We start from the raw sequence: 10,311 nt of genomic DNA, 5'->3' as shown, positions 1-10,311 counted from the left end.
CTTTAAAATAATCCTACCTTCTCAGTTCATAGAACCACTCTCACGTGGGTATACATCACATACCCATGTTCCTAGCACGTGCACAAGTGTTTCTAATGTCTCAGGGGTAAATTAGACTTATTAAAATCTAGCGAAACAAAAAAAAAATAACGCGAATTTCCTGTCTCGTGCAATGTTTTATCAGCGGTTAAAAACTGTTTTTTATACCTTTTAGGCACGACGGCCGATCAAAGCAATCGAGGGAAAGGAAAATCTATATCTCTAAATTCTTTTCGGGCTATACGATTTCTAAAATGAACGCAATTTATGACACTAATAAAGAACTGTCGATGTACACTACAGCGGCATTTTTTTCTAGTCACTACTTAAAGAATTATCATCACCACTAAATGTAAATGTATCATTTTAGGAAAAAAATTTCGTACTGGCTTTCAAAAACCACTGTGGAACTGTGCTATTCTCCAGGAATCGTTTGATATGGAAATCTCAATACTGCGTCGGTAAATGGAAATGGAATTCCGCGTCATTTGATCCAGCGGTTTCCCAAAACATTTGGTTTGGGTAAAGATTCAGTTAAAACAAAATGGTGAATCAAAAGGAGACACTTTTGTCTGACGTTTCATGTTTCATTTACACAACAATGTATTTTCGCAATTTTATTTCATGGAACAACATCTTATATTGTTTAGAGCCATGATAACTCAGATCTGTTCCCTTTGATATCAAAACCATACTATTAATTGAGAGGGAAATAAAAAAATTCAAAATATTTTCATGAAGATTTGTATACCTTTTTATGCATATTCCGTTTGTTTTTCATAAAAATTTTCCACAGTGTTGCTATAAAAGGATATTTAAAGTCTCTCAGCTATAATTTCTTTTCCCACCTCAGCGAAAAGTAACTTTTTTCTTTGTGGTTGGATGGAAAGTTGTAGATTTATTTTGTCCTCGGTGGCGCTTAAACTTTTACTTTGGCACTTAAACCTTTCACTTTAGCACTTAAACAGTGGTGATACTATGATTTCTAATTAATATAATGAGTGTAGCGCGGTTTGTCTTAAGTTTCTCAGTCATTATCGGAAGAGATGTCCAACCTGTCATGTAAAAAGAGTATGCCCAATGATTGCTACATGCAGAGATTTAATTGCACCAATACATCAAAATAAGAGAAATGGATGACATTAAATCGAATTCTAGACACGTATTCAAGCGCTCAAAACACGATTCTAAACTCGCAGCCTGATATAGGCGACGCTGGTAAAATTAAGAAGTGTAAGCTTTCAAATTGGCTTTTATGATTGTTTAAACAAAAAAGAAAATATTATATTTGTCAAAATTATACGGATCTGATCTGAAACGCAGAATGGTTCAGTTGGAGCTCATTTTTAGCATTGAATAAAAAATATCACCACAAGGATAGAATTCAGAGTTATAACTTCTTCTATGATTTGATTTTTTAAAAATAATTCAATCTCCTTGAAGCTAAGGAAAATGAGGATTTATTTTGTTTCCAGAAAATAAATTTTTTGAACAGCAAACTTCCCGTTTTTCATGATTACCCGAGTTATCTATCTGTGTTTACGTTTTCAAATTTCCAAAATAACATCCTTTCCAAAGTGAAAAATAAATTTAGAAGCCTCGTCCTAGAAATTCCAATTAAATGATTTAAAACGAAACCAACCGTTCAAAAGTACTTTTTTCATGGTAATTCAAATCACGTGCCTTTAATGCATTTTAATGGTTATTTTCTTAACCTCAGCTGATGCCCACTGTTTTCTGCGTCTTGCTAACGGCGTACTTTCGCCAATGGTTCCGGTAATGTGTTTTATTTTTCTACTTTTTAAACAACGCTTTGTAGACTATATACTGTTTTGAACAATTAAGGTAATATTTTTTCTCGCTTAAATCTGTTTGCAGACGTCTGTTTAAAACTGGCTGCTATTGGTGAGTAAATATTTCACGATGTTTTTTTCTAAAATTATGAATTCAGAAAACAGCTTTCTTTAGCAATGCCGCTAATATCAATTTAATTTCATGTGCACGTGATAAGAGTGACTATCACGTGCGCGGGTGATGTGTTATTTTTTCATTTGTCAAATTGTCTTTCTTTCCATTTTTTTTAAAGATCAAGGGAAGTGCGATGCTATGGTAAAAAATTCACACCCGAATTTGTATTATTTATGATTGCTATGAAAACATGCCATGGGAGGAAATATTTCAAGATAATGTTTTATAAACTAAAGGCCGAAAAGAACCAAAAAAAAAGGTACCATCTATTACGTCCGTGGGAACATTACTACGCTTTAATTAAGGCCACAGTAAGGTGCCAATGTTGTCATGGCAACTTTATTTTCCTCTGGAGAAAAAAAGCAAATAACTTGAGGTGTTGATACATATCTGGAATCAGATCATAGATGTTCCATTGCCAGTCGTTTGCTGGATTGAAGAAATTTTCCATTTCTTTTAGAGTTACAGGTAACCTTTCATCATAGATTCAGTTTAAGATTACGATAGAAATGAAGGTTTGAATTCATTAGATGATATTCATTGTAAACATGGATTTGTGTGTTACTTAAAATCGTTTTCAGAATTAAGTCGGCTTTGTCAAGAAATTTTGAGAGTTCTGAACAAAATGAAAAATTGTGACGATCTTTTAACCTCGAGATTTAGAATACAGTCGGATTGTGTCAAATTTCAGATAAGAATTTTGGATGAAATTATCATTTCTACAACCAGACTGACTCGATATTCACAGAATTCATCAATTGAGTAAAACCCAAACCAATTTTAATTCATAACCAAAACGATTTTGTTATTATTTTTATCTTTTCTTTTTCGGTCGTTGGTGTTAAAGTCTGTATAGCAAAATATCTTGGTTGAAACAAAATCGATTACATATCATCAATCGAGCATACGCATTATGATATACAGAAAATATGTCAGAGTAACTTGCGATTTGGCTATCAGAAAGGACGATCTTATGGTCAACAACCAGAAATATTTTATCCTCGGGTGGTCTCGACTAAATTGAGCTTTTGAGGCACGAAAACATCATTTAAAAAGTGTTTAATATGCGAAGTGTATCTAAAGATGAAGGTGTTTTTGTAGGTGTAGCTGTGGGTGTGCCGAACACACCTTCTTCAATGAAAAAAAAGCCGAACTTTTCCCGCTAATTGTAGACGAGTTAAAAATCGTCTAAGTAAAAAGAATTACCGAAGGAATATATTTATGTCAAAAATCTTGACTTTTAAACGGAAATTCAAACAATATTTTTCTTCCTTAAGTCAGCCGCAACATGTAAATGAGCGATGAAACAAATCTGTTACAAGTTTCCGACTTCAAATATAATATCCTTATTAACTATGAAATGCAAAAAAAAAAAAAAAAAAAAGCGGTTGTATCTCGACAGAATATTTTTTTAACATCTTCTTGCGCTCAAATGTTTTCATCACTCAGTGTTATCATTGATTCTCGTGGCCTTGTGCATCCTTTTTGAACGATTCACAGCAGGAAAAGAAGTTCGCTTCAAAACAGTTTTTCCTCTCTCATTTTTAAGGGTTTACTTCCAACTCCCCCTTAAAAGGCCAAGAAAAGAAGGATACACATTTGACTTTGAACGATCAACTAATTTCTTCGTGCTCTGCCCAATTCAGAGAAAAAAAGACTAAAATCCCTTAAACCAAATCATTATAAAATGTGATGGGAAGGCAAGCCCTTCTTCAGTACTTTTTCCTTGAGTAAAGCAAAACTTTTTTTAAAGGAAATTGGTAATTAATTAACTTTCGAAAAGCATACAAAGCGATAGCGGTGCACTCAGATTTACGAACATGTGTCAATTTGTGCCAATTATTTTTAAAAAGTGGCATTACGATAATCATCGCTTTCACCCTCATACACAACATGAGCGAGTCCGGATGGAACCATCGTATAAACATGCGGCAAAAAGACTCTGAAAATCAGTTCAATTTCTCCTTAATCGATTCAGAATTTAAAGAGAATAAGTTCTTTCTTCTACAAACTTTGTGCAGAAGAAAACAGCCTAATTGGATCAACCTCCAACCTTCAAATGGCCAAGGTATTGACTGTCAACTACAAAAAGGGGCAAGATTTAAACTGTCAACGAGCTAGCTAATTTTAGCTGCTATTTCTTTCAGATATTTATTTCTAAGAACGAAAATGAAGGACGTCGAAGTGTGCTGTATATGAACCACCGACTGCAATGCGCTCAAAATACATTTATATTCCGGTCCATTCAATAATTCATACAACTTCTTGAAACACATCCAGTGGAAAATGCGTTTATTCCTATTCTAACTTGGAGTGAAAAGTTAAGAGTTAAGTCCAACCAGCTCTTGCCTTTTCAGGGATCTTCGTGAATTAAAATATATTATTTATCAAAAATTGGTTAGTCAAACTTTTCGAGAGAAAAACAACTGACATCGATCATTTTTTGAAGTACAGAGAATTTGTAAACATTTACCGTCAAATGGCCAAACTTTAACCGTCTCCCGTCCAAACGGCCTATTCTCGATTGTATAATCGTTAAAGATATTACCCTTCCAATAAATACCCCTCGCACCTGGGCTCATGCTCGAAACGTCAGCTCTCTAAAATTCGCTACAACTGATTCTATACTGATTCTGTCTGATTCTCTCTCCTATCTATCTTAAGATGATGATCAAGGATATGATTCCTTTTCCTCACATTAGTCTCATTTTGAAGAAGCATTTTTTTCCATTCTTTCTTTTCCCTTTTCTCAAATTAATACAGATCTTATACAAAATTTCATCACACGTGTCAGAGGATCAAAGCAAGGGAATAAAAAGTTCAGATAAAGATGAATGCTTGTAACCTGTCGACTCAGGCTCCAAGTACATCGCAGACGATGCTCGCCAGCCAAGAACCGCAGCTCCGTCCAAATAATACAGGTATCGTTGCATATATCGTCGTCATGGCGGTCATCTTAGCAGTGGGTTTTGTTGGCAACGTGCTGACTATATTAGTCTTAAGCTGCCACGAACACAAAAACAAGAACATCACCCCATTCATGATGAACCTCGCGATCGCTGACATCATTATTATCGTTTTTGGATATCCAGTGGTTGTCGCAGCCAACTTTACGTCCTCCGGGCTCAACGTTCGTAACAGTCGGACCCAGTGTATTTGGTCAGGATTTATTAATGGCTCTGTTGGTATCGCTTCCATCGCCAACTTAACTATGATGAGTCTGGTGATGTATTCTGCCATCAGTAAGGTTAGCAACAGTACAAAAATCCCCAGATCCAAGATGATCGGCATTATTATATTTACGTGGGTGTATGGAGCGATGGCTATGGTCCCGCCATTAGTGGGCTGGAACGAATTCGTCCCAGGCGCCTCCGGTATCAGCTGCTGTCCGAACTGGTCACCCGAAACAAAGGCTGGAATGGCGTACAATATGTTGTTGGTTTTCGTTGGCTTCGTTCTGCCACTAAGCGTCATTATTTACTCTTATCACAGGATATACAGGTCAGTGAACAATTTTTTTTAGGGTTTCTTGGTTGACAAAAAATACCTGATTCCATCGGAACAAAGCATTGAGTGATTTACATTGGTTTCCACGAATAAAGAGGGAATTTCAAAGTAGTCATCAGTGAACAGTTCGTAAGAAAAATAAACGATAAAAAGAAAAGAGAAAAGATCAAGAAAGTTACCTGAAAAGCGAGTCACAAAGTTATAACACGGTCTAACATCTGATGGGTCTATAGGGTGGGGAAAGACTTGAGGCAGAAAAGAAAAAGAAAAGAAAAGTGGGGATATTGATAACGTTAACAGGATATTTTTTGTTGCAGGTACATTCGTGCACAGCCACCAATGCTTGGAAGTGCTTCGATTCAAGCCATCCGAAGAAAATCCGAGATCAAAGTCGTGCGCATGATTGCCATGTCAATTGCAGCCTTCGTCCTAAGCTGGTCTCCCTATACTTTCGTCAGTATTATGGCCACCATCCGGGGTTCTAATGTTCTGACACCTGACTCGGCAGAAGTCCCGGATCTTTTAGCTAAGGCTTGGGTTATCTACAATCCCATCGTGTACACAGCAATGAACGACAGATTCCGTAGAACCTTGATGCGTATTGTCTCAATTCGCTGCATCTTCCGCAAGGCAATAAATCCAATGGGAAGAACGATGTCACTCACGGTGGAATCACGCCCCACGCATGCGTACACGATACCGGATCCGCCGAGAGATAGAGCCCAAAGTGTGGTTTAATTCAGATACCTTCAGTGACAATGAACATTCGTCAAAAGCTTTTCTCCACAGACGGTGGGAAGTCGATGTTTGAAATCGAAGCTGAAGTCGTGGTTGATAATATGCCAAATTTCAGTCAGATTCATGGAACTTTGTATTGCAAATATCTACACCTTACCGTCGTCAGCCTGTATAAATAATGTATTATTGCTACCAGATCTCCTCCTTTAATCACCCAGTCGACGTAAACTTGGTGACAACTAAAGACGACGAGTAAATCTCTGGAGAATATGATATTCAAAGCATGCTGACTAACCCTTTGCATCAAATGGTCGTGTGGTGTGTTATCCACCGACTATAGATAAATTCAATTTTCGCAGTTGTCTATTTAAGAGAAGGCTCTTCGTCCACTGTTTTTAAGTCGCGTTAGAATTTGTAGTGATGGTTGCTCGACTAAACTTGTAATTTTCCAATCGATATCCCAGTTGAAAAACATATTTTAGATAGAATATACCAACTTGAAATACGCCTGGCAACAAACTGTCAATTTACGTGCGACGCAATAGAGAAACCTAAACTTGGTTTTTATATTGTGCTGTTTGTAGTCCTCAGGCTTCAACAGAATTAGAACTTTTGACTGCTTTGTGTTACCAATGCTATGCTTTGTGTATGTTTTATTTTCATGAAATTTTGATCTTAAGTACATACATGTTATTGCGATATTCCTTCTCATTTATCTAACTCCACTACCTGCTACACCATCAAAGTGGTTTGTTAGTAGTATTAAAAAAGAGATCCATCATAAATAAACAACAATAATAACGACAGCAAATAATTGTCTTAAATTTCCAGGCTGCAAAAGTTGGAGTCACGGTGGAAAATCACAGTAGTACAAGTGACAAAAACCTATTTATGCATCCAAACCAGCTTTAGATGCCTAAGAAAATAGTCCTCACGACAAGAGCGACTTGGACTTGTGTCTCGCAAGTAATCCAGACTTCCTTCGGCAATACACCACATGATTACTTAATTTCGGGCCTCTCTCTGAACCAGTTTGATTTAATCATTGCGATTCAAATCACCTGAACTTAAATGTATTTTAAGGTATATTTCAAGAGAATAATATTTTCTTAATCTCAGCCAACGTGTTTTCCAGCGTCTTTTTAACGGCATAATTTCGCCAATTTTTCCGTTACGCTATTTTTTTTCCATTTTTTTTTTTCACAATTAAGACAATTTTTTTCATATAGATCTGTCTGCAGACGTCTGTTGTACTAGTTGCCATAGGTGATTAAGTGTTTTCGTTCAGTTTTTCTTTTCAGAATATTTTATTAGTAAGACAGCTTTGGCAATGCCGCCTAATTCAGTGTCCTTGTTTACGAGTAATATCAGTATTCAAGGGTATGCATCACGTGCTTGAGCAAAGTTTGACTAATGGTCGCGTTTCGCCGGTCACGTCTTTCAAGTCGCGGGCTTTAGAAAGATTTGTTTTCGTGTTATTTGTTTTGGAGGTGCTCATGCATGATGTACCGCAATACTACAATATTTAAGCGTTAAATTCACTAGTTTCACGACACACTATACAACATGGTGTCCACACCTCAAAAAAGACCTAAACGTCGTAGAGAAAGTACAACGCACAACGTCTAAAATTCTTTGAATGACCACCTCTACATCGATGAAGATTATTTTCTTCGGTTACTGAGTGTTATAAGACAATAAACAGAATTAATGGTATGGACTCCTTACTCCACGTTAGTGAGGTGGGGCTTAGCCAGATATTTTGGTTTGAGTTAAAGTATCAACCCAGTCAGAACTGGTCTGATATGGCACGGCATCTAATATTAGCAGTGCGTTAACTACGGTTATTTATTTATTTATTTATTAGCTTCTCTACTTATTTCTAGATACACTGAATTTCATTTCTAATTTAAACAAAATGACTTGCTCGAGCCCCAAACAAGACTAATGGGGTACCCATTTTCTTTTTAACTCGCAACAATAGTCACCTGCTCCATCTTTCTCGGGAGGTCTTGCTAGTTTGTTATGCAGTCGAACCAGTATTAACCTTTTGACTCCCAAGATCTGATTGGTAATTCTCCTCTTTAGCTTCAAAACATTTCCTTGTAAAGTGGTTATGAGGATTTGGTTTTAGATCAAGATAACGAATTCTGCCTGATAAGTTTGAATATTCTCATTAGCTGTTTGCTGAATAATGTAAGGATATTATAGGAAGAAGTTTCATGTTGATCACCCTTGGGAGTTAAAGGGTTAAGCGGTCACCCACGGGGGATGGCAGCTTGATACAGGTTCGACAGATAAGGGGCATCATAAAAACGATACACAATGCCATTCTATGCCATAATTGTGACTTCATGTGTAGGATCTCGCTCAAAAATGCTACTTACTTTGATTTTTGGGGAGAAATATGGATTAAAAATTACCTGAAATAATATTCCTAGTTCTATTTGAATGGTTTGGCTTTGAGTGATCGTTCAATACGGGTGGCAGGCTAAACAAACAGGCCTTTGGGACTTAGTGCAAGGTGACCGCTACCGCTGAATAGAGGTAAAAACCACAATGATTGAGGGGAAACAAATTCAGGACTTTGGGCCGCTGAATTCAGTGCCGCTCAATTTCAGGTTCGACCATATTGCCTCTCTGTATAATCTTCTAACAGTTATTACAATGATCTAAACAAGTTTTCATGCTCAATATTTCATGTCTGATGAAATCATCGTTAACTAATAGGAAATGGAATCTAACTAAATGCAGATCGACATCTTTCATAACTTGCGATGAATATAAAGGGATTGGTTGTAAATTGGATAGGCATCTTCATTGCTGATAAATTTAGTGAGAATGTTTAATTTACAGAAATAAAACTGACTTGGTGGAAGAGCGGCGAACTATTTATTAATGCGAATTGTATTCATCCACCGCCCGTCGTCTGTGAAATAGTGTATCTAGGACAAGCATACAAATGTTTGTTTAAGAACATTCTGGTGCCTGTATTGTTCTATGGAAAGTCTGTCGGTAAAGTTTACCATTAATTTGAAAAAAAAACTGCCTCTTAAAAGGCGCAACTTGCATTGACAGACGCAACTTGAAAGGTGCGACCCACGACTTGAAAGGTACAACTAGCGATACGCGACCATCTGTCAAACTCACTTAAGCAGTGTTGACCAAAAAGGAGGGAACAAGGTAAATGCGATGCTAGGGTAAATACACATCCTAAATTCGGTTGATTTAACACTTTTCTGAAAACATGCCAGTGAAGAAAACTTCTTAAAGGCGATGTCTTATACAATGTAGGGCGAAAAAGAAAATATTCTTTAAAGATGCGTTGGATACGAGACGGTGAATAACCAAAGAAGCGCGTAGCGCCGAGTTGGCCATAACCAATTTCACATCCAACGAGCGCGAATGGCATAATTGTTTTATTGAATCTTCCACTTACAAAATTTCTTTAATAATTATGGTGTTTTGCTGGATGATAGCGAACGGAAAAAAAACAATATCATGACCACTTGAACGGACTTTAAAGGTGAGCTTTTATAACTTAAGGTCACGCATTTCAATTTCAATACAAAACTTGCAATTCATTAAATTTTGGAGGTAACCGGCTGTTCTTTCTGTTACAGCAACGTTATAATACTCTATACAATAAAAGGTTAATGTCGATTGCAAAAATTTTAAGTGAAACTTCACTGATACGCATTGTTCAATAGTGTTATATTGTTCTAAGTGACTTTTACTTTTGTCACCGAGATGACATTGACTACTACTTGCTCCAATGCACGGGAGAAGTGTTTGCTACTTCTCAAAACTAAATTCAGCTTTTCCACACTTGGGTGAATGATTTATTATTAAAGCTAACTCGGTATGTATAAAACAAAAGCTTACATTTTGCGAGAATATATGCGCGGATATTTGTCCGCAGACATTATTTGTTCCGCGATGCGGAGAGTCAGTGAAATAATTCCCTAAACTTTCTCTGTCACAAATGTTATCGCAAAATGTAACCAAATCATATTTCGAATTTAGCAAGTAAAAGCTGCTTAGTTTTCCGTTGCTTAC

The 10,311-nt window shown here is 36.6% G+C and overlaps 1 protein-coding gene across 2 annotated transcripts; it reads left to right on the top strand.

Annotated features, from left to right (window-relative positions):
- The first annotated feature begins 1,403 nt into the window (after positions 1-1,403).
- On the top strand, positions 1,404-7,054 carry LOC113666976 (pinopsin). 2 transcript variants are annotated; one of them, XM_089198743.1, is made up of 4 exons: positions 1,404-1,815; positions 1,918-1,944; positions 4,771-5,508; positions 5,832-7,054. In XM_089198743.1, the coding sequence occupies exons 3-4, from the start codon at positions 4,838-4,840 to the stop codon at positions 6,250-6,252; spliced, it is 1,092 nt and encodes a 363-aa protein (XP_089054869.1). In that variant the 5' UTR covers positions 1,404-1,815; positions 1,918-1,944; positions 4,771-4,837; the 3' UTR covers positions 6,253-7,054. The 2 variants fall into 2 exon arrangements, with proteins under 2 accessions (XP_089054869.1, XP_089054868.1); XM_089198742.1 differs by lacking the exons at positions 1,404-1,815; positions 1,918-1,944 and adding an exon at positions 2,077-2,475.
- Positions 7,055-10,311: the final 3,257 nt, after the last annotated feature.

Source organism: Pocillopora damicornis, chromosome 3 (genome assembly GCF_964200805.1).
Source record: "Pocillopora damicornis chromosome 3, jaPocDami1.2, whole genome shotgun sequence".
Taxonomy (NCBI): Eukaryota; Metazoa; Cnidaria; class Anthozoa; order Scleractinia; family Pocilloporidae; genus Pocillopora; species Pocillopora damicornis.
This window is presented reverse-complemented; position numbering and strand designations above follow the sequence as displayed.

What these genes read in the sequence shown, in the direction of transcription:
- LOC113666976 (XM_089198743.1), top strand. Translation starts at nt 4,838, where the DNA reads ATGAATGCTTGTAACCTGTCGACTCAGGCTCCAAGTACATCGCAGACG. An exon ending in TCTTATCACAGGATATACAG is followed by an intron (nt 5,509 to 5,831) that starts GTCAGTGAACAA and finishes TTTTTGTTGCAG; the next exon opens with GTACATTCGTGCACAGCCAC.